General features: G+C 38.2%; 1 protein-coding gene across 1 annotated transcript in view; it reads left to right on the top strand.

Annotated features, from left to right (window-relative positions):
- LOC146004958 (uncharacterized) overlaps window positions 1-24,046 on the top strand; it is a 70,688-nt gene that overhangs the window by 28,794 nt on the left and 17,848 nt on the right. Inside the window, exons 2-4 of the mRNA XM_083144035.1 lie at window positions 3,028-3,070; window positions 10,000-10,090; window positions 17,904-18,107. Coding sequence (XP_083000161.1) covers window positions 3,037-3,070; window positions 10,000-10,090; window positions 17,904-18,107 — 329 coding nt within the window. The 5' untranslated portion in view covers window positions 3,028-3,036. The remainder of the gene's footprint in view (window positions 1-3,027; window positions 3,071-9,999; window positions 10,091-17,903; window positions 18,108-24,046) is intronic.

The raw sequence follows: 24,046 nt of genomic DNA, 5'->3' as shown, positions 1-24,046 counted from the left end.
ACCCATACATAGCTGTTCCAACGCGGATTTTACTCAATTGTCATTTACTTCCCTTGCATGTCGTACTTGCTGGAGTGGTACTGCATTCTTGCAAGATGAGGGCCTGGTTCGTGGTCCTACATCCAATTTAACCCTCTGTGGCAATGTGTGTTGTCCTGGCTTGTCCAGAGTGCTGAATGTCCTTATTCGGCCTCAGCTTTTACATTGTTTTCTTCATAAAGTGATCATCTCCAAAAAATTCGTGATGGTCAAGATATTTGTTAATTGTTGGCCCAAATTCGTTTTTGTTAAGGGACTTACGAGAAGACAAGATGCGGTCCCCAACTCGGATGTATCACGCCGCGATGTGGGGTCAGACCATCTGCGAGACAAACACCAATCCAGCTCTAGGCTGGCTTGTGTATGGCATGCTTCCTGGCTGTTTAACAATGTGAAAGAACACCTATGTGTACGGCATCTACCTATGCGACACCTAACTGGACAATCTCATTGAAGAGGTGAAAAGGAAGGAAGGGGGTAATGAAATGTTTTTAGCGTGGATGAGTGGTGATGTGATGAAATTGATGAACGGACACTCACAAAGCACACCCGTGCCCAGGACGGGATTCGAAACCGGGAACCCTGGCGTCGTAACGCGATGTGCTAACCACTCCGCCACGGAAATGTGCAGTGTAGTACAAATGCAAGTTTGCGGAACTTTAAGTTTAATTTAGTTATGACTTTTGGTTTGAATTATGAGAGACGTCTTTGTCAAGAGTTAGAGGCGTCTGGGTCATCATCGATCTACTCAGCTGATCGACAGGCAAGAGATACCCCGGCATCTCCGATTGCAAGTTGGAGTCGCTCTCGTTACGAAGTTAAGGGTGCAAATAGCCTCAACCCAAGTTAATTTTAATAATCAGTCAATATTATCAATACGCAAGGAGAAAACTTTATATTATTTGTTAAGTGATACATAGGTGTATAAAGAGGATCCCAACATCCCCTCGAATTCGCATCCCAATGCTACAGATGTGAGCTCCTGCGTAGCCAAATTGTTAACGCTCTTGCCTTTGGTGTAAGCGGCACCTGGTTCGATCCCATGTAGGAACTGAAATCGGTGTTCACCCAGCATCATCAGGACAAGTTGGAAGCTACTGGAAAAGGAGTAGCGGATTCAGATCTCGAAAACCAGATGACTGACAACGTGTCACTCAGTGGGAAACCGCTTGGTAGACCTTGGCTCTCATAGGAATGTTGTACAACAAAGTGTGGTTCAGTTTAGATGTTACAGATGTCTCTGGTAAGGGATCGGTGTTCAAAGATACATTTTGGAAAGAAGAAACAAAGAACTGGAACGCATTACACAGGGTCTTAGCCATGTGGTTACACTGAGAATCACTTGCTCAACAGCCTATCGGAATGCATCTTCTCTCGTCTCGAGCGTTTAGTTACCGCTGTTGGTAACGACCTACTTGGCGGATGATATACGAGCCTCCATCAGACGAAGCCGTCGCTTTCTGTGAAGTTATCTGCGCGGGCTGTGTGTGTGGCGGCTGAAAAACCAAGAAGCGCAGATCCTTCGGCCGTCGACTCCGATTCCATACATAACAGGTCAAGGCGTTGGCAACGTTCTCAAGTATTTCTGAATGGCGACCGATTTCTTGCCTTTCGGTTGCGAAAGATTCTTATTGTGGCGCTTGCAGTCAACCGAGCATAAGGTCGGGTGTACTGTGACGTCAAAACTGCGGTTCTAAAGATTAGTAAAAATTGGAACACCTATCACCAGTGGCGTACCCAGGGAATCGATGGAGACATATTTCCCAGTGGACTAAAAAAAATATTTGAATATGAGGAAACGTGAAAACTTCCAAGACTTCAAGTTAAAAAGAATCGCATGTACCATGAAGATCTTAGGCACAATAATATCAGGGGCGACCAATCAGTGACATTCATTCTCATTCCAACATATAAAGAAATTGTACAAATAGCGAATGTGTGATGTGCTTATTTTATTCGACAAAATATATAGAAATAAATTATCAACACAAAAAAGTTTAAAAAATTAAACACAAATATAAACTGAATTGAAATGTGTTGTTTATTAACAATATTAATATTTGTTTATTGTAATTTTAAACAGTCAATTAGGAGTGGTGTTTACAGTGACATTTTTTTTAACAAGCGTAACTCTCCGCTCCAGTTAAACATCTCAAAACTGTCAAGGTTGATTCTGAAGTTAATTTCTAACACAAATGTATTAATACCTGTTTCTGTTTCCACTACTTACTTCACACAATTGTAATTAATTTTATACATCTACTACATCTGGTATTTAAAATAGTATAAGGTGACAGACAATACTTGATCTGAAGGTTTTCTGGCGAGTATTTTCACCAGGAGGAGGCGAGGTTGGCCACCTTAAGTATAAGTTAACACAGACAGTATGCAAAGTTATTACCGACCAAATTGTCCACCGGCACGTTTATTCACTGTGTTTAACGCAATGCGAGGTTCGAGAAATGATACAAATCAACGAAGCAGTGAAAATATCCGCAGCCAGTATCAGTAAAATTGCGTTCCTTAAAAACAGGTAGAATATGGGAAGAAATGAATGAAAAGTGATGGACAATTTACCTGGTAATATTTAAGCATCCCACTGTATCAGGGATGCAGGAAGTGATTCTGTATGAAGATATTGACCAACCATTACCAAGTGATCAGAGAAAATAGTTCATTCAGATAAATCTCAAACTGTTCAATTGTTCATTAACAGAGTAAACTAGTTCTCGCGGTATCAAAATACTTTTTAGTAGTCAGTGCTATTTTTTCATTCGTCACTTTTTCTTGTAAAAATTTCAACGCCATTGGGGTTGGGGAATCAACCTTTGTCAATTTGCACCTATTAGTAACTAAAAATTTAGATTACGCAGATGAATTTTTAACTTACTGGCTAATAATGGCAATCAGGCATAATTTGTGGCACGATTTCCTATTATAAGAGCATAACATTTATAAATTTTAATACGGTTTTAAATTACATTGCAGGTGACAGAAATGATACGTGTGGATGAATCTGATCCCATTGGGGGTAAGTAACTGCTTTTTGTACGTCTTTACTTTTAATTCGCCTCCGATAACTAACTCTCTAGCCTTCTTAAACCCGAAGGTTTATGGCTGCTGCAACACTAGCCATCCATCTGTCCCTATCCTGGGCAAGATCAGTCCAATCTTGTCCATCCTTACCGATTTCCTTTAGGTCCATCTCAAAGTTATTCCTCCATCTTTGTCTTGGCCTTCTTACAGGACTCTTACCATCAGGGTTCCCAACAAGAATCCTGTAAACTCTTCTTTCCTCTACCATTCGTGCCACATGGTCTGCCCACCTAAGTCTGCTTGATTTAATTATTCTAATAATATCCGGACATGAATACAAATTATGCAGTTCTAAATTATGTAACCTTCTCCACTCACCTGTCTCCTCATCTTTTTTAGGTTCAAATATTTTTCTAAGATTTTATTTTCAAATACTCTTAATTTATGTTACTCTTTTAATGTAAGGGACCAAGTTTTACATCCACATAATACTACAGGCAAAATTACTGTTTTGTATATTTTAACTTTTCGTTTCTTAGATGATATACCCCTCCGATAACGTAACTTTTATTCCAATAAAAATTGTCACAATCAGTTCATTTGATTGTGACAATTGTTCAAATCAAATCAAGAAATTGACATTTTAATCCAAAACCATTTTGCTTTTAAGGGAGGCAAACTCTTTGTTCAATTAAGGTGTAAGTATGGACAACAAAAGTTTCCTAACGTTGCATCAGGCTCGGATTTACATGTGGAGAGGACCTGGTCTAAAATCACCGTGCGCACCCCTAATATAGAATTTCAATCATAACTTTTAGGTCAAGTTACGTAAGATGGTTAGTTTTGTAGCTTATATTATATCAGGCGCGGAGCGTCCATGTAAGCCGGGCTTACACTTTATTAATTCTAGTAAAATGTATGTAATTATATGGCAAAATTCGTAAAAACTTCAAAGTTCATCTCGGCCTGATACCAGTCTTCGAGATCCTGTTTGTTAGATTGCAACACTTCACACCAGATGGCACATGAGAACTCCCGCCTTTTGCTTGGGGAAAGTTGTAAGCCGTCTGAATGTTGCCTTACAAATTTCTGACCGCGAAGGAGCAGTGCCTATCTGGAAGGAGAAGAACAGGGAATATAGGGAGAAGAGCGCGTCGAAACCCTAGGTGTGTAAACCTACGGGCAGAGGCTTACAGCAGCGTTGCAAACCTCATGTTTAGAAAAAGTGTTGTTCATGGACGTCCGCAGTATTTCTTTCCACCAGGGAGGATTAAGCAAAGTATTTTTTCAGGGGTTGGGGTAAACTAGGTATATTTCCCTTCTCAAAATATACTAATTCAATTTGAAGTTAACATTTTTCTGCAACGCCCTTACAATAATTAACAATTTGATGTGACTGAAATGAAATTATATGTGTGAAAATGGTTGACATTCATTTTTCAGGAAGTGCCTCCTCCCCTTGCCCCTTCTGGACATCCATGGTGTCGTTTAAACTCCGAAATTATGCTACATACTACTAAATTGTTCTGGGATTTTCATATTATAAATATTAATTTATAACAAAAACAAATATAAATTTGAATGGTTCAACCAACGACATGGGTTCCACGTTACGTGAAAAGTTTGAGAAAATTCAACCACAACGAAAAGCGGCCCTGTTGTTTTATTTATATCTCCAACTTACAAACGACTTTTTAAACTTCTGCGAGGTTTAGCACCATTATGCTTGGGTTGGCTTCACTGAATACGCGGCAGCGAGACACAGGTCCTGCAAGAGGAGGGCTCCAGCGTTGTCGGGTATGAATGGTTGACGGCAAAGGAAATTTGAGCCGGTGGTGCTTCAAGGAGGTTTTTTTTTCCAGGAACAGGGAATTCTGAAGCAAGAAACTAACAGGAAGGGGAAAAAGGAGAAACCTAGAAATGAGCGGGATACGTAAAAACTAGATACACATTGATGTGCTAAATTCTTGTTGTTTCTGTTTTTCGCTTGTAGGAGAGCATAAACATTAGACATATTAAGACTCTGTTTTCCGTTTATGTATGAACTCAGCTGGTAATGATTGAGCTAAAAAGTGAAATAAATAAGTAAATAAATAAATAAATGTTAATGAAAACTGAAGATTGAACCAATTTTACAAATCTCATGTCAAATGTGAACCAAATATTATTAATTACATAGTCCGTGATTCAAACACTCTTCGAACAACGTACGAAAAGCCTGTTTGTGATTTTTTAGGTGCTAAATTTGCTTTTACATTATCCTAAGAAAGCACTTACATGTCCTTTGATAGAAATTTCTGGATATGTCCCTACAATTAGTGAGCATTTCCTTTATAATTAATATTGATTTTTTTTTTTACTAAATATAGGGAATTTTAAGGCAAGAGAGGGAATTTATTTATATCCGAAAGGGATATTCCCCTCACAGTCCGAAAGATCACTGCTTTGAGCAGTGACCGATTTTGGATCTGGTTTCTTTTTGTTTTCCCCTTCTTGCTGTGTGTTTGTTAAAGTCTCGAGATATTGCTTTTGCGAATTCCATCTATTGAAAAGCGGACTGTCGTCCCTGTGCTGTGGTGTGATACAGTAGTGAAGTGCATTATGGAATAAAATGAGTGTGATTGTGCGGTGGGGTGGAAAACTTGTTGAAGACGCCGTTGTCCAGCAAGGATTTTGCTGTCAAGAAGAAACTTGTGGACGTAGGTAGGCCCACCCCTTCCTTCTCTAGCAGACATAGTAACAGAAACGAAAAATAAAGTGCGCCGATTTTGCGATTAATGATACGGAGCTGATACTTGGTTATGCGGTTGTAAAAAGTATTCAGTACTTTTCTGTTTCCTTCTGTTTTCGTTTGTTTATTATTATTATTATTAATTTTATCTAACTTTGCATATTTTTTATCGTTACGTTACTCATTGTGACAGGAATAACACTGACTTAATTATCAGATATCCAGAATTTTTAATTTGGTGAAAAATTCCAGGGAAGTGTTCTGAAAAATTGGGGGGGGCGGGGGTCGATGTGTGTGGATAAATCACTAACCATGTCAGCCTAAAAATAAGCACAACGGGAAATAGCCTTCGTCATGGCAGGCTTACACTGTTGGAAAGGTCACGCTCCGCCACTGTATTATATCTTTCTAAGCATTTTCCCCCGTGAGGTCTCTGCATCTGGGGTCAAAGTTGTGGCGGACGGGGGTAATGTAATTCAAGACTGGGCAAGCATGCATTAAAATAACAGGCTCGCCCAGAAATTTAAATGAAAAAGTGAAGATTGAATGATATGTTTTATTTTACTTCACTTTTGTGTCAGTTTTGGCTAATTGCGAAGATGGGGATGAGTGATGATATGATGAAATTGATGAATGGACACTCGCAAACATCCATGCCCAGGCCAGGATTCGAACCCGGGACCCCTGGCGTCGTAGCGCGATGTGCTAACTACTCCGCCACGGGGGTAAGTGAAACAGTGAATAGAAAAACTAAGAGAATTAATTATAATGCACCATTCTCTTCAGGAAAGTCCAAAGGGGAGGGTTCCGTGTGGATAGTGGTCAATAAATTGTACGGTCAGTTGTAATGTTTTGAGGGAACTTCACCGGATGGTTGTGAACAGTACGCGAGATGTTGTTAATCGTAAACGACCAAGAGGGCGTGTTGAATTTTAAAGCGGAAATAGTTTCGTTAATCCTCCTCTCGTAAAATTGTTTTGGTGATACAATCGCCTTTATCCTGTTCTTATTTTTTTATTGTCCCATTCCAGCACTTATGAGTTGTAACAAAGTTTGTTTGGCTCCTGGGCTCACAGTCAGTATAATCCTCTGAGAGGTTTGTGTTTTGTGTCTTGTGCATGTATATTTCTGATAGATCCATTTCATCCAATCGCCATTAACCCTTACGTTACTGTCGCGACTAGTCAAAAGTGGCATTAAGGCGACGGCTGAAGGGAACTCCGTGACGCAACAACCCTTTGGAAACCAAGCTTTTTTTCTTTGCGTGACGTATCGAGTCTCGTTGCCGCTTTTCCTGGATTTGTAGACCAGCAGAATGCGCTACTATTTCTTTCAATTGCCCTCGCGATGCTGGATCAATATTGAGATTTTGTATCTCTTACGGAGAATCTAACCAAGGACCGAACACAAGCTAGTAAATAACCTCCCGTGGTGCGGGGATTGGGAGGGGGCGGGGTGCAAAGAGATAGTGCCCCAGTTTTATTGCTACTTTTCAAAATAATCTCTACGTAAAATATTTTACAACGAGAAACTATAGAGCATTGATCGTCGCGAACAGAAAATGTTAATCACTATAAAAGTAGAAAGTGAATCACAGGATTAGTATAAAACCTTCATTAGCTGAATAGTTCACACAAATTGATTACGTCGCCGTAGGTTGAGGACAGGCAAGTTTTCAGTCTCTCCCGCTCCTACTTATTTTACCGGCCGCGTTTCATCATGGTTTTGTGAAACTGTGTTGCTCTTGCATGTATGCATATGTTGTTAAGTTACTTAAGTAGTTATCATTGTTAATGAGGTGTTAATTTTTGGTAATTATAATCTATAATTTTCAATATCGTTGCAAGATTTCTCTCATTTTCTCATTACCATATTTTAAATCTTTGTACAAGATGTCTGTAATTCTTTTATATAGAACATTTCGATAAATTTGTTAAAATTCGTGTAGAACAAGAAATGGTTAATAAATGTTATGAAAAATACAATAACATTTCGTGAATAATGATACAAATATTGACCGAAGTGGGGCAGTGAATGTTTGGGGAAAGGGATTTAGTCTGAGGAAATAAGCACAGGCATGAAACTTTCGGAAGAGGTTTTCACCATTTCCTCTAATTGACATTATATACAGTCACTGCACATTATACAAGCATGTGTTTTATGGGACCGAATATAGGTTAAATCCACCTAGGTGTATACTATGCCAACTGCTTGAGGAGAGACTGAGGTTGGTGGTTAGCGTAACGCGCTACGAAGCCAGAGGTCCAGGGTTGTCTTATCTAGCAGCACAGAGAATTTCAAGGCAGGAAATTGTGGGCAAATCATAAGGGAATTTTCAATTTGATCCGGGGACAATACTGGACAGAGGACGGCAGAAATGTAATTGGAGAGGTCACTAATGGGCTGCGATTCCAAGAATAAAATCAGTTTCGAACAAGTTTCAAGTTTCCAAACATTTGAAAATTCTGGCTCGGAGCTCTCTCGGTATTGTCTTTCCGTTGTATTTTCATAAGCTTTGAATAGGAGTTACAGATTTTGGTTTCTGAACTTGCATTAATTTAATGTGTTAGAAGTTTCGTGCGGTGGGATTTGTACCCTAAACTCCTTGTTTAAATACGACCAGGGTTTAATGTATATTTATAATAATAATACCCTTGAGAGAGTACTCGTGCAAATATATGCATTTCCTGTTTATACAAGAAAGTTTAAGCAATAAAATGAATTCGCACGCTGCTCCTCTTGGCATTTTGTCAATTAAGGGCGGACTTCAAGTGACACATGAACCAACGATGTTGGCAACTGCTTGACCAGTAGCTCGTAGCGTCTCTGTAGAGCTCAAAATAAGTTACTGCGGGAACGACTTGTGCAAGGTCAATATAAGGCCTCCCGCGCACTGGGCGGCCAGGTCACCGTGCGGCGACCAAAGCAGGTCGAAAATGAGCAGAGAGCTTTATCAAGAACAGAACTTGTAGTAAAAGTGTTTATTGTTAATAAAAAGCTTGAAAGCATGTGAATCATTCATTGAATGATTCTGATTAAATATGCCAGCCAGTGATGCATGTATACCTAATATTTCACTTTATTTGTGCACAGATTTATTTTCTTTTGCGATTCATTGTTTTCAATTTTCTATCATTCTATTCCTTTTGACGTAAGTGATTATTTGACGTTGTGATTGGTGAAGAGTTGAGTTTTAAGAAGATCGTAGTATCTTGATACATGCAAAAAACAGGACACGAAATGGAAATTTTCACGAAACTGGACGTTAACATGATGTTTCTTTTTTTTTGTCACTGATTACTACAGCGACGAGATTAACGGCTAGTGAAATGACGTGCTACATTAACATTAATAATAGTTAATATTAAAATACTACATAAACGTAAAATAATGCATCATACACTGGCCAAGAGGCTTCTGCAATTTTCTTTTCTTTACAATTTAAACAGACGAAAATCGTGACTGGTAGTCAGCTCGCTCAAAAGGGGGAAAAAATTGGAATTAAATGTACATATCGTCAATACTTTGTGTTGAAAATACTAATTTAAAAAATCAATTTGTGCAAGTGAAAGATATTTCAATATTGTTGGATTGGGTTTTTGTTTGGCTGACATGAATTTTTACAGTTGGGTTATTAGGGTCAAAGAAGAAAGGACATCAGAAAAGCACTGAAAAAGTGAAATTCAAGAAAAAGAAAATACTGCAGATGGTATGCTTGTTGCAGTTCCAGCGCTCCATAGTTTTTTCCAACCTAGGTTAAAAAAAAAACAACTAAAAAATAATTAAATAAACTAACCGGAACGGTTAGTTGCCACTTCTGACGAGACTGAACTAGAAGGTTCCGGACTTCCATGAACCGGAATTCCGTTCCGGTCGCTCCCGTCCATTTTGAGGACTGCAAATAATTATCTTCACAATTCCATAAGGTAGCATAAAATTGAACATCAGTAGTAATTACTATTGGATTAGTGATCGGTTCTGACTTCGAATCCTATAGGTATTCCTAAAATAGAAGTTGATAGCAAGGAAGTCAAGTGAGAAGTTGTCGAAACGTATTGTAAGATATTTGTTGGGAATTGAAAGTACACAATTTCGTGTGCATGGTAAGGAGGTAATGACTTTCCTTTAATATTATTTGCTATTGCACAACGATTGCTCTTGGTTTTGAAGTTTGTTGATCTCTTTTTTTGCAGAAGTGGACCCAAGTTTCCCCTATCGGGATGTGGTCCTTAAGAGAAATGTGGACGTGACTGAATTTTATGAACTGCAGACAGAAATTGGAAGGTAAGTCTATAATCGTATTAGTTTCGAATGCAGTGATAAAATATGAAAACGGCAGAATATGCAATAATGTCGTTTCCAGGCCAACAAGTTTTCACGGTGTCAATGTAAACCGAAAGCTTCCCTTATAAGGAAGGAATGAAAGTTCTTTGTATTGAAATGTTAATTTCTTTAATCTTTCAAATAAGCCAATATGTTTAACCCATATTGCATGTTTTAAGAGGGAAAGTTCTCGTTCTTTTTCCTATAGTAATATTCCATTCATAGATGTTAACCATATTTTTTTATATTTTTTAAATATATCACCCTGTGAACATGTCTGTTTAGTATCACGTATTGAGATAAAGATTTGTTTCATTTAAGTGAGTTGTGTGTGTGTGTCTTAAGCAAAGACTATTGTGAGAATTAGCTTTTTATGTGCAAACACACGGTTTTAGCATTTACAATACCAGCAGATGCTACACGACTTGTAATAATTTATAAAATTATGTCATTGTCTGAATGATAAAGGTAATAAATACCTTTTTTAAATTTGTGAGCCATAGACCTACTAAATAGCGAGAAATCAAATACAGTTTCTACCATTGACACATGAAACAGAATCGTCTCTTTACGCATAGCGAGACTTGTTAGAAATTGTATCTTTTCATTTCATTATGGCAATACGTATAGGAGTCTCATAAAGTTCATCAGGTGCATTCATCTCTGTACGTGGTTTCGTCGTCTTAAGAGGACGAACACTCTAATGGAAAAAGAATAACAACAGTACAAGTGCAACCTGCATAGCTATTAACTGATGACTACATAGAAATGAGAACGGTGGTCTTGACAGGCAGCAAAGGGGGATTAATTCGTTACAGAATCGTAGCGTTGAGTGCAACCTTGGAAATATAATTGGAAGCAAGGTAAAAACAGCAATAATAGCCAAGCCAACGATTTTTTCCTCCACAAATTATCGCAGCCTCCAGACACCAATTTGTGAAGAAAGCCTCTGTTGTCTCGGGAGGGAATCTGAACTTGGCATATCCGCAGCACGGAGCGAAGGGGAGAGGTGATACGAGGGCGCGAAGGTGGCAGCATTGGCGCAAGTATGTTAAAGTGCATGCGCGTTACCATTGGCTGAAAACTCGAATTTATGATTTAGATTTAGTCAGGTATCATCGGCCATGATTTGGCCCATTAACAACTTTTAAGATCCCAACGGTGAGGTTTGCTCAAGATCTTCTAGTTTGTTCCAGCGCCAAAATTGTTTTCTAGTTTTGTGTGCGAAGAGGAGAGTTTGGATGAATGTTCTCTGTGTGTATATATTTGTATTACATGCGCATATATATATTTTTGCATTGTTTTTTTCTTCCACTTTTGGAAAATCGCCACTGCAACGGATATGAATGAATACAGATCCGGAACATCCTGTGGTGATCCATAATCGTCCACTCGGGTGTTCGACCATCGGGGTGGCACGATATGTTTCGTGTAGACACATGGTATATTAATTTTTAGTGATGTGTTCGGGGCATTCGCAAAGGAGTTGATATGACCTAAAGTGAGGATTATGCCTTGGTTTCGTAGTCGTCAGACTATGCTATATTCTGATCACACAATCGACGTTTTTATTAGAAATATTGGGCCAGAAGGTACGACTACATCAACCCTTCTGGAAACGCTGTTAACGATGTCAGCAATGATGACGAGACCAATGTATTATCGAAACGTTGGAGATAAAGGCCGTCTTAACGCGGCTGGCAACCCAAGAACACTTGTGTGAATTCCTATTGTTAATGGTGTGCATAGATATTATATTCTAGGTATATAATTATGGAACCTTATCACAGAAAATAAATGTTGAAACTACGTGACGGTTCATTGTGAATAAAATTTTTCGGTAATATTCCTAAGCTACAATAGATGAATATTGGCATATTACTCTTGGTGCAGACCACAGATTTCATTGCCTCATTCTTTTCATATTCCCTGCTACAATTAACCGAACAATATAAATAAACAAAGTTATAAAAATAATGGACAAAGGAAAGGCATATAATGTCCCTCTTTCGCGGTGAACTTCACGAAATGAACATATTCTCTATGAAGCAATGTTTATTTACTCACAGTCGACATATAGAGATTTTTTTTAAAAAATTAAAAAATCTCTTCGTAACGATTCACCTAAAATATAATAATAAGAATGTCTGTAGGGCCTGCCCTAAACTCTGACACGGCTCTATCTTCCTCGAGACTCGGCAAAGAAGCGTGGTATTCTTTCTTCTAGTCGATGCAGTCTGGGGAAATTTCTCGAATGAAGATATGCTACAAATATCTCCCTCAGGAGGCGTGCCAAAGCGGGACTCCTCGGTGGTCTCTGCCAGGAAGCTGATGAATGGTTTGTCTTACTCCGAGACTCAGGTTGTCAAATTATCTCTGTTCAACATCCGAAGCCCTTCGCTATTAAAGGAAGCGGTGCCTAATTATGGTATCACCTGCAGAAAATGCAGAGGATCCGGGGCAAACTGCGTCTCATAATCTGTTTTCAATGTCATATTGAGGCTGCGTTCCCTTATTTTTGAAAGCTGTGTATTTTTCTCTGAGGAGGGTGACGTTTGTTTGCAGCTTACACACGAAAAACTGTAGACAGTTTTTTATGAAATGTAGGTTTTCGGATCAAGGACAAGCAAGTTTGATCTGCAGCCAGCAAATATAAGTTACTCTAATATCTAAGATATTTTGGCTTTCCATGCAAGTTTGAGGAATTGCTGATAAAAACAGGTTTGTGGTAATCTCTTGTTGAAGCATTTTGAACGAAACGTGTTTGAGAAATAGAGTAAAATCAATACTGAGTATGATAAGAACCAATGATAATCTTCCAGGAATTATGATGACCTTGATGAATTGGTTAAATTACCATTGGATGTGTGTACATATTTGTACCATTTAGCAACATTGGAATTTTGCTTATAAGTAGACAGGTAGTCATGGTAGTCTTGCAGTCTTCATTCCATGTCCTTTGTGAAGATTCCTTTGTCAACAAAAATAAATTATATTTGATAGTATTATTGGAAAACACTATGCTGGGAAAACCATGCTCAGATATTTCTATTTACATGTGCCGGGCGTCATCGTAACGTGCTATGATCGCCGAGGTTCCATGTTCGAGTCCAAGGCAAGACGCTCGTATTTGTTCCATGGCCCACTTCATAATTTTCCTCAAACCCAAGAAGTAGAAAGGAGGCGTAAAGAATCGAAATAGAAATATTTCTAGTTACCGAATAAAGTTGTTTACACTAAGTAAACATTTTGCTTAGAACTAATATTACATGTGTGACACCAGTGTTTCACGTGTTCTTCCCTGAAAATGTAATGTCCATTTAAGTTTCAACCACATTTTGGTGGCTGTTCTTTTTTAAGTGTGTGTTTGACAATACATAGATTTATTTTAATTTGGGTGTATGAGACACACTAATGCAATTGATAGTTCACCGTGAGCTACTAGCAACACTAAACTGGAAGGCTACAGAGTTTCTGTATAGGATTTCGTTGCTTAGTTCTATATATAATAAATTATTTTCTAAATCTAAATGGATTTATCATTAATAACTCGATGTGGATTACCAGTTTCTATATTTGTCTTGCCGCCATTGACGTGGCCTCGGATTAAATTGCTCTTAATCCATGTTAACTAGCCAACAATTTATTGAACGTTATCTTTCTGAACCCCCTCAATAACAGTAGCTAACGCTGGTGGAGATTCGAATCCCACTTGAAATATGTAGTAGATATAGTCCCGATTAGCCTATGTGATCATAAAACTGACTTTAAACATTTTTTCTTGCAGTAAGCTTATGATGTGATGTAAATCTAAATTTCCAATCAATTTACACCTATTTATCAATATACCTGTATATGGCTTTACACTTATCAACAAGAAAATGAATTGTGAACATAGAATAAGATTAATTTAATCAGTAGTGAAGTCACTTTGACACATTTAGAATACAGTAATTGTTGCATCTAAGATCACCTTGACGTAAGAGTAACACAGATGACTTATTTCCCTGATGTTCGACACGCTTGTAGTCAGTGGTGCAGGAACGTATTTTATTTTGGGGTACAAAGTTCAACCACACACACACACATACGTACATAATTAACACGTGTGTGTGTAGCTATGTATGTCTGTTTCCAATAAAAAAAAATTATTCGCAAAGTAATTTTTATTTTTTAGAATTTTATAGTTATTTTGAACTTCGGTCTTATTCTGGGCCCACGTAAAATTTAATGAAACTGAAAATTAAAAGTTTGTCAAATGAAAGTTGAGGGAGCTACCACCTTCCAAAAAATTTGGGCACAGCGCCACTGCTTGTAGGAACTCGGGATAAACTCTATTTCATAAATCTTAATGCAGTTAACTGTTAGTGTGGTGTGTGTATTTTAATTTTAAGTTCATCCTTACAGACTAATCGCATGATTTACGGGCTAAAACTTTGCCTAGAACTGAAATCAATATAAGCAACTTAAATTCAATACGGAAAGAAAGCAAGGACAGGTTCTAAATGTTAGTCCCTTATCCCATATCATACATACAAATGAGCGATTAGAGATATTCTGTACGCATCCAGCGCTCGCGAACTAAATAGCTCTGGCGTGGTTCCTCAAATGCCTTTCTGTTTCATCTCTTTATTGCGAAACTGGACTTCATAGAATGTTTTCAGCTCGTTGGCTTATTTGGAACTTTGCCACGAAATATTTTCATTCCAAGCATAGCTTCCATGGTTACGTAAGTAATTTCGGGGAAGTGGGAAAGTATCACAATTTCCTTTTCGAGATCAGAATACAATGTAGTAATTTCATTTAACAGTATATTTCCGTGTAATAAAATTCAATGAGATTTCGTTTTACAGAAAACTTGTTTGGGTAGTATACATTTCAATAATTAAATAATACACATCTCTACGCTGCGAGGACCCGGGTTGGAGTCCTGGCGAACCTGCATTTTTGCTGAAATTTCTACATAATACATCTCCTGTGTGTCAAATCTTAATCAAATTTTATAACAAACTAATTTTATGAAATAGTGTGAAAATGCAACTGGAGAACTTATTTTCTATGGACATTTACTATGAAATCTCTCCGGGTAGGAGTCCTGACCTTGACATTGGTGTTCTTTGTCTCCTTTCATTAATTTCATCTATCGTTATTCATTGTTATCGTCGTAATTATCCTAATGTGGTAGAAAAACAACATAAATGAAAAATATATAATTATCAAAGCCAATCTGTTTGAAGCATCTATTCATAGATTGATTAGCGATATAATATAATAGATAGATTGTACTTTTTGTACAATTAGGAGAAACTTTATTCTAGGTCTTATAGTTTATTCGCATTATTAGTTCGGGTCTTCCCGCTGGTGTAACAGTGTCGCTTTGTAATCAAGGGACATCGGGTTTGTTCTCTGGTGGAGGAACTTTTCACAGGGGTTCGGATCGCATTTGAAACTGTAGGTCTAGTCCTGATTAACTTATATTTGCATAAGTGAACTTAAACAAACTTCGACAAAAAGCTTTTCAATTATTAGTCTAGGACTTCATCGCTTTACCTTTTAGCACGTTGATTGCGTCGTACCTGAAAAAACGTTGACCCTTCGAGGTAGCCATAACTATGCCATTTAACAGGCATCCAAGCAGTTTTTGCCAGAAGCTATCTGCAGTGGAGCTTCTCCCGCTCGCAAGATCCCATAGGTCATCGGTGAGGTGAAAATGGCCGCCCGCCAGTCAGTTGTTATTTCTGCTTGGCTCCAACAAGGGTACAACCTGACGCAACGCCATTTGTCGTTTTCGGCTACTGGTTCATGAGGTAATCACGCGAAAATGCGACTTCGCAATCAACATTATCGTCTGATGGCTTTCCCGCCGTGGATTGGTCACTACGGGTTCTCGAGGCATGCCACAAGCAGAACGATCACGCCTGCTGAACCAAGGATCATTTCAGGTGGCTGGCAAACGTAGCCGGACAATGTTCATTTTAAGCCAGTTATATTCACTGACAGAAAAGTTATATTAAATAAACGAAATAGAAATTGGGTTTCTCTAATAATTGCATTATCTTGATTTTATGCGTGAGTAATATTATTTATACACAAACATTGCATTATTTAATTATTAGGGGGTTTCAGTAACTTCTTTCGTATCTGTGTTTGTATTTTCGTTGCTTTACATCGCTTTTCTGCCACTTTTTATAATCGAGATAATGAAAATGAGTGATTATATGAAATTGATAAAAGGAGTGTCGCAAAGAGCACGCATGCCATGCCAGGGACTCGAACCCGGGAATTTCGGTGAGAGATCGAAAGTAGAACCACTTGATGCGCTCGATCACGGAGCCGCCTGCCCCTGAAGTATCGGGATATTATATAAATTACATATAGCATCCTTGTCAAGGCCAAAATATTATTATTATTATTATTATCATCATCATCTAGGCTATGGCTGGGTTAGGGGCCAATTTTGAATATCACTTGAGGGAAATGTTTGGTAACTGACTGGTATCATTGATATTAGGTGCCTCAGACATAGCCTTTCCACGATTAAATAAAAATAAGATTTTGGGTTAAATGGGGAAATCCTCTTCGGGGGTCATATTATTCCTAACTCAATGGCCAAAGGGTAGGTTCCCTCTTATTCTCCTGCGTATTCAGCTCCATTTCATATATATATGTATGTATGTATGTATGTATGTATGTATGTGTGTGTGTGTGTGTGTGTGTGTGTGTGTGTGTGTGTGTGTGTGTGTATGTATGTATGTATGTATGTATATGTGTGTGTGTGTGTGTGTGTGTCTGTCTGTCTGTCTGTCTATGTAGGTTCCTATCGTATGCGAACACATATTTTACATCAATTAAACAATCTTCAAACAACTGAAGTTTTAAGTTTGAGATCATGTAAATAGTTTGTGAATCTTATTCTGAAAAGTAGAAAGTTAAACTTTTGGTTCTTCGTAATCACTTCATTGTTCTCAAAACAGCATTACGTGGTCGATCTTTTACCATGTTTGCTAATTATACAATATGCTCTCTCATATACATTTGAAAATTTTTCGTCCTAAATTCTCACACATAATTCCACTGAACAATCACAAATGCTGATTCTTAACTGCATTGTGCTAAGAAAGAATTAGCATTGCCATTGTTACCTCTCAATTACCTCCACGTAAATTCTATCGCGAAGTCATTTATTGGGGCAGTTTTGGACGAAAAATAACGAATTAATTTATCTTAAGTCATTAGTATGGTAGCATTGTCATTTACTCTAAACAGACGCCTTGGTATAAATTTTAAGGTACCAGGGCATAAGCGCATATCCATGAAGGTATTCGGGTGGAGATGGACTGTTTACGGGCTTTCTCCAGTGTCTTTTTTTCTTTACTATAAAGCATACTCCTTCACTAGAGGTAATAAATCTACTTTTTTTATTTATGTTTTTCCTGTCTTACCTTGTAATGTGAACGATGATTCTTAGGTTCGATTCCCGTTGGTAGAAAATTGGTTTGTCGAATTTCAAGCAGTAGGTCAGTTTCACTGAACCTGTATGTTTCCGGACTTTACCAAACTTTGATCCTTCTCCCATTACTTGCTTTATCCGAACTTGATGCGAAGTAATTCGTAAGATCCATCTAAGAGCAGTGAAAGATCATTTTTGTAAGTGCACGCAGATGCAACTGTGATATGAAAACTTAAGACATTTTCTTTCAGATCTAATGTTATTACATGGTAGTATTAGCCTAATTTGGAGAAAAATGTTTCCAATTAATATTTTTCATTACAGGGGTAAATTCGGCACCGTATACAGATGTAGAGAGAGGAACACGGGGCTTCCCCTTGCTGCGAAGTTCGTGGGGACTCCCAGGCGTGAAGATCGTCGCAACGTTGAGCGAGAAGTGGATATCATGAAATGCCTTCAGCATCCAAGGCTCATTCAACTTTACGACGGTTTTGACAATGGGAAAGTGATGTGCCTTATATTGGAATTGTAAGTACCAGTTAAGTTTTATTCTTTTTCAGTAAATATAATTTTAGTTTAAATTACATTTGCAGTTAAAAAACAAATAAGATCGTGGATCACAGCTGGGGTGGTTTGAAAATACTGTTGAAACCAGGGTGCGAATTAAAAGGGGTGCAGAGAGGGAGATTTTCCCCCAACTAGGTATTTTCCACGGTGTTGTTAAGTACGCAGTATTAACCTCCACTTAGGAACACAATATTTACTTTGTATAAAATAAATTTCCATTCTTAAAAATAACAATACTGTTCATGAGTTCAGTAATGTTTGAAATATTATTTGACAGCTAATTGAAAAACACGCTGAAATTCCAACAATTTATACCTTATTCTGAAAGTCAACCGTGCATCGTGTATTGACTCTTGATTTTTATCATTACTTGGTTAGTTTGTCAAAAGAAATACAATTTATCGTGATTTTAGGATATGTAGTGATTCTTTAACAACAGCTTTACCTTTTTTCTTTATTACACAACATTATGCATATAATTCGGGAAAAAAGCACACCGGTAGAAACTGAAAGCGTGCGTCACGTCCCAGACATGAAGTGCATGCCGGAAAACCTCAATATTTTCCCCGTCCTGAAGTAAATAAACGCAAAAAAGTCCTTGTTTCTATGCAACAGCTCGATAGCTACCATGCACGTTTGTTTTTTGTGTTAGACCAGGAAACTACGAAACGACTGTAGTCTCTGCTTAACGTCTATTCTCGTCTCAAGCAAAAATCCAGGAGCGCTGCCCGTATATATGGGCCACTCCGTGACCAAATATCTTGCTGATCGATCTAGAGCAGGAGGAGAAGCGAGCTTAAGATTTGAATAAACAAACTTCTATCGTTGTCTTCCAGGGTGGTTGACCACCATATGGCTGGCCTACATGCTGACGAAACATTCAACTTCCTTGCAGCTTGGAAGTGGAATTTTACGGATAATAGTGACGGAGCAAAGTTGTGTGTCCATTTAATCTTTTCTACTCGATTTTTTTTTGTACTGTCTAAATATTTAAAACGTTATATTTTTAGGGCACCGCTCAATAAAGTTGTAAAAACTGTCAACGCAATAGATATTCGATATCTCGTATGTGGCGCGGCAATTGTTCAAAACAAAATTCAACTTACCTTGTAAATGGAAAGCAGATTGTAGAATTTGAATTGTTCTATTAAGTCCACTTTATGCACAGAAAGGCTAATCGGGACTGGACTTACAGTGAAAACTGGGATCCGAACCACTGTGCCACTGTGTCCGGTATCGAACCCGAGCCCCTTGATTAAAAGACGAAGACGTTACTTACCACTACGCCATCGGGGAGCCAGCTGCTGATGTTGATGTCTTTATATGGAGTTTGTTATAGAGATATGACGACATTTAGGATGAAGGAATAGATGCGAATGAATTGATAATTTTTATTTCCAGAAAGTTAGAAAATACTTTATTAGCAAGGCAAAATTTGATAAAATATTTATTTGCTGGAGTGAGGCAGATTAAAAATTTGAGCGTATTTGTTTTCCATCTATTGCACAGTAAGAAACAACATTTGGTGATCTGGTAAATCCACCTAGTATTGTGTAAACACAAGTACATTATCTCGCTTGGCGCAGTCGTTTATCTGTCAGATAATAGAAAATCCAAAATCAATCTTAACTTACGACATATCTTTAATCTATGATATCTCTGGGACAAGTAAAGCTACAAATATGTAATTTAGTGAACTGATATTCTCTATTTATCGGTCTATTTGATTGAGTCAATAATTGAATAGGAAACTTGTACTTTTGTTATTTAGCGTCGCTTTTTCCTCTTTTGGCTAATAGCGACAATGAGGATGACATGAAATTTATAATGGGACCCACCAATGTGCATGACGGTACTCGAACCCGGGAACTTCGGAAACTACTCAGATACAAAAATAAACTTCGAAGTACTGATAGCCTATCAAATACTGGTTGCTTGCTATGAACTATCCTCGTTGATCATTCGTTCAAGAATCACTAACCAATAAACTATCGACGTGTCGCATCCTGAGTAATACTCATTTTACGGGTGCACATTGAACAACATTTATGCTTGAATAAAACAGAATCGGATGGATTTTTTTCTATGTGGAATATCCAACCAACTTTACACCTTCCTCAATAAGTGCATTTCATATAGACACGTTTAACCTACAGGATATGCAACCATCATTACGTTTTTGTTGTGCGGGCAAGCGTGCTATTCAGGAATTTGGCAAATAACCACTCGTTCTCTTGATGCAGTCTGGATAAATTGACTTCGAGAAGTCCCAATAGTTTATCGCGTCAAGTAATATCCTCATGTACCGAGTTACGTGAATAATTGATTTCGTGTAACCTGCACTTCCAAGATGAATACAGTGAAACTAGAGAAAATAGCCAGTCATTTTTCTGTTGACACCAGAGTAAGGTGAAATATGTGGCTGATTTTACATTTTCATTTAAGCTCCTAATCAGCTTAAATGTGAACTCGCTGCGCCCGTTCTATGCCAGCTATTCACATGAAAGGCTTAGCATGATAAAATTCGATGCATAAAACCTTCCTAAACCTAGCTTATACCTTTCTCCAGTAAGACAATGATATCTAACTACTGATTTTGCATTCACTATCAATCTCTAGGTAAGTGTAATAGCTTAGAGATATACAGAAGAGCCAATACTAACGTAAGGAATAGTCTCTGTATCCCTTCATTATAAAACACGGCGGAATGCATACATTACACAGAAATGTAATTAATTGTATTTCAGGTATTATATTTGAGGGATTTGGATTGCCTTGGTATGTTATGAGCTCATTCAAAATGAAATTCGTAAATATCCGTGATGTAGAAATTTAGTCTTGGCTTTTTTGCACATTCTTTTCTGAAATAAATGTGTAACTACCATAAGAACTTTCTCACGAGCAGATGTTTAGGTCTCCTTTCCTCATAGTACACCTTGAAATTTTTATAGCTGCAGCATTTTATTTTTCGCGTGATCTAAGGTTTGAATTTTTTCGGCCTTGTCCCCGCATAAAGCGGCTCTGGGGCTCACCCATCCTCAAATCAATGGATACCTGGGGTAAACCCTGGGGAGTAAATGCGGCCGGAGCGAGGTGCTGATCACATCACTTCAAAAAATGTCAGAGATCGAGAATATGTGGGGCTATACCCCCACACCCCCTAAATGTGCCTTCATGACACGGTGCTATATGCACGGGGAACATTATCTTACGTTACCTAATGCCATTATGATGAGAATGAGTACCGATAAAATGTATGGAAGGACTATCACAATGGTACACCTCTGGTTAGGGCGGGACTCGAACCCAAAACTTTTGGTAGCGATATTAGCAGAACGAAGGGCTGTTGACTTAAACTGCTTCCAGCATAATCTATGGGGCTTCCTGTTATCATGCTACTGTTTTTTGTTTGTTCAGAGGTACTTTTTTACTGCCCAAGTTTTCATCATAAACATGATGAACCAATCATACATACCTACATATTTTCATCGTAAACATGGGAGAGACTTTGTTTAAGCAGAGGTTTTATTTTACTCCTAAGAAAGCTATTTTTATACCTCTAATTCCGTAATACAGATATATGACAGATGCAAGTAGCCTCGACATATCCACACTGTTTTATATAAACGAGTTTCTGCAAACCCCATCTTTGTATCCTTCATGTGTGCATACGGTTAGTCTTGGTGTATTAACAATAACATTTCCTGTCAAAACAGGTTTCTGTACAATTAATAATTAATCAATTATTTTGAGTTTGTGCACAACCAAGCACTGTCTTCCAAGCACAAATTACTGAGCAGGAATCCTTGTCGTGTTATCGCCATTCGGGAAACCAGAGCGCGCAGAAGGCGCAGTTAACACCATTACTCCCCGTAGATAGGCCTGGAAAGCCAAATTATCTAGCGTTGGTGGGATTTACGATCGCCCTGAGCTTGCACATAACAGCTGGCTAGTGACAGGTTGTAGATAAAGCGGCCTAAGAATAGAAGAACCTTGCTGCAATCTAAGCCGTCTTGCTGACAGAACCATAAGTGATCGGGGTGTAGCTGTGTACCAGTAACGAGATCTGGTGTCGAAACTAAACACCTCGAACGTGTTTACATAACGATACTTTTGAAGATAAGAGTCGTGGAAGTGACCAGGTAAAATGATCCGATTCTGGCCTGTTCGTCATTGTTCTAAATGTCGCGTTAAATTGAATCGATCCCTTGGGCCGTTTGGAAATAGTGTTTCGAATACATTGTCATAATTGGATAAGGGTTCATAAGGAGGGTAAACATGTACAGTCCAACGTTGTTTGGAGTCAACATTATACTCGGATATGCTAATCGGACTAGACCTACGGTTTAAAGTGAGATCCGAACCACTGCAATGTACCTCAACCGGAAACTCTTTGATTACAATGCAACAGCGTTACCACTACGCCATCGAGGAGGTCCACCTTTGTTATTAAATAATTGTAACACAATCAAAAATCCCTATAATTTCTATTATTTTGGTAGACAACCCAAATAATGGTAGACATGAAAAGGTAGTACATAATGCAAGGCATTTTTTTCATGATGGAGTAAGTTGTACGAATTTCAGCCTGTTTTTTTAAACAAATACCTAACAGCCTCAATTTACTTCGGACTGTGCCTACTTTTCGAACGTTTACAGTACGTGCTTATATTGGCCATAGGTTAATCGCGACGATGAGGATGAACGATAATTAGATTAAGCGCACAACACAAACGATCATGCCTTTCTTGCGCAGGATTTGAGGCTAAGATCGTGGCTTCGTTTCGTGCTACTGTAACCATTCCGTCACGGAGACTGGCTCGCTCTAGCTTGCATTGTACGCGTATATCTACCAAAACCACTAATCATCCACCGGTTGATCACTTAAATTGCTCGGCAATCAGATCATTAAGAGGACAATGAACAACTTTGCACTTCTCGTGCAATGGGAATCGTCCCGAAATTCTTTGGCAGCACTGTCAACTCCTGCATTTCATCTTAAATCGGTCGCAACAACAATATAAATTTGTTAGAAAGCTCTATTAGTTTCTAGTATAATGTACTCTTTTTAAGTGAGCGTCGCAGCACAATAGACTGGAGAGGGATGTAATATAATGTGTTAAGTTTAGGCTATTTTAAATACGTAAGTTACCTCAACGCAATACAAAGCCAAGAGGCAGGGTTCAAATTTCGGGTACTGTGTGAATGGTTTTTTGTCTTCATCTGTTTATCCTATGCCGACCTCCGTGGCGGAGTGCTTAGCAGAAGGAAACCCCAGGGGTCTCGGATTCGAATCCCGGCCTAGGTGTTATTTGTGAGTGATCCTTCATCAATTGCATAATATCATCACTCATCCTCATCTTCGTGATTAGCCAAAAGTGGTAGAAAAGCGAAGTAAATAAACCAAATCAAACAATCTATATATTTCCTCTATGTCCGGTTCCCTCATATTTACACAAGGAACGTAAAATAACTCAAGTTTTATGTCAATTTCATGAATATTAATACCCATTATTACTCGTATTATCTTGCAAGAAAGGGTAAAGGTAGGGAGGGCATTTATTTCAGAAACTGTGCTGCCCCTTCCCTTCACACCACTGTGATCGGATTTGAAATTCTGGCGTTCGTGTTACCAGTCGCACTCACTTGTAATAATTAATGCAAACTATTGACACTGGAATGAAATTAAATACATGAAATGCGTAATTCTTGCCTAAAGTTCGTATTCCTGGAGTTATTTGCAGAGATATAGACTGAGAACAGCTTGTAATTCGATATTTATTCCATTGTAATTTCTGTTATAACAGAAAACAAAGCTTGTTAGCAACATAAAAGCAAAGACGAGAATGAAGTCAAAAAAGATTTGACATTTCTGAGTCTTTTACGAAAGTATAAGCAGT

The sequence above is a fragment of the Lepisma saccharinum genome, chromosome 1, assembly GCF_977018435.1.
Source record: "Lepisma saccharinum chromosome 1, izLepSacc3.1, whole genome shotgun sequence".
In the NCBI taxonomy this organism is placed as follows: Eukaryota; Metazoa; Arthropoda; class Insecta; order Zygentoma; family Lepismatidae; genus Lepisma; species Lepisma saccharinum.
Note: the sequence above shows the minus strand (reverse complement) of the source record. Positions and strands in the feature narration are given on the sequence as shown.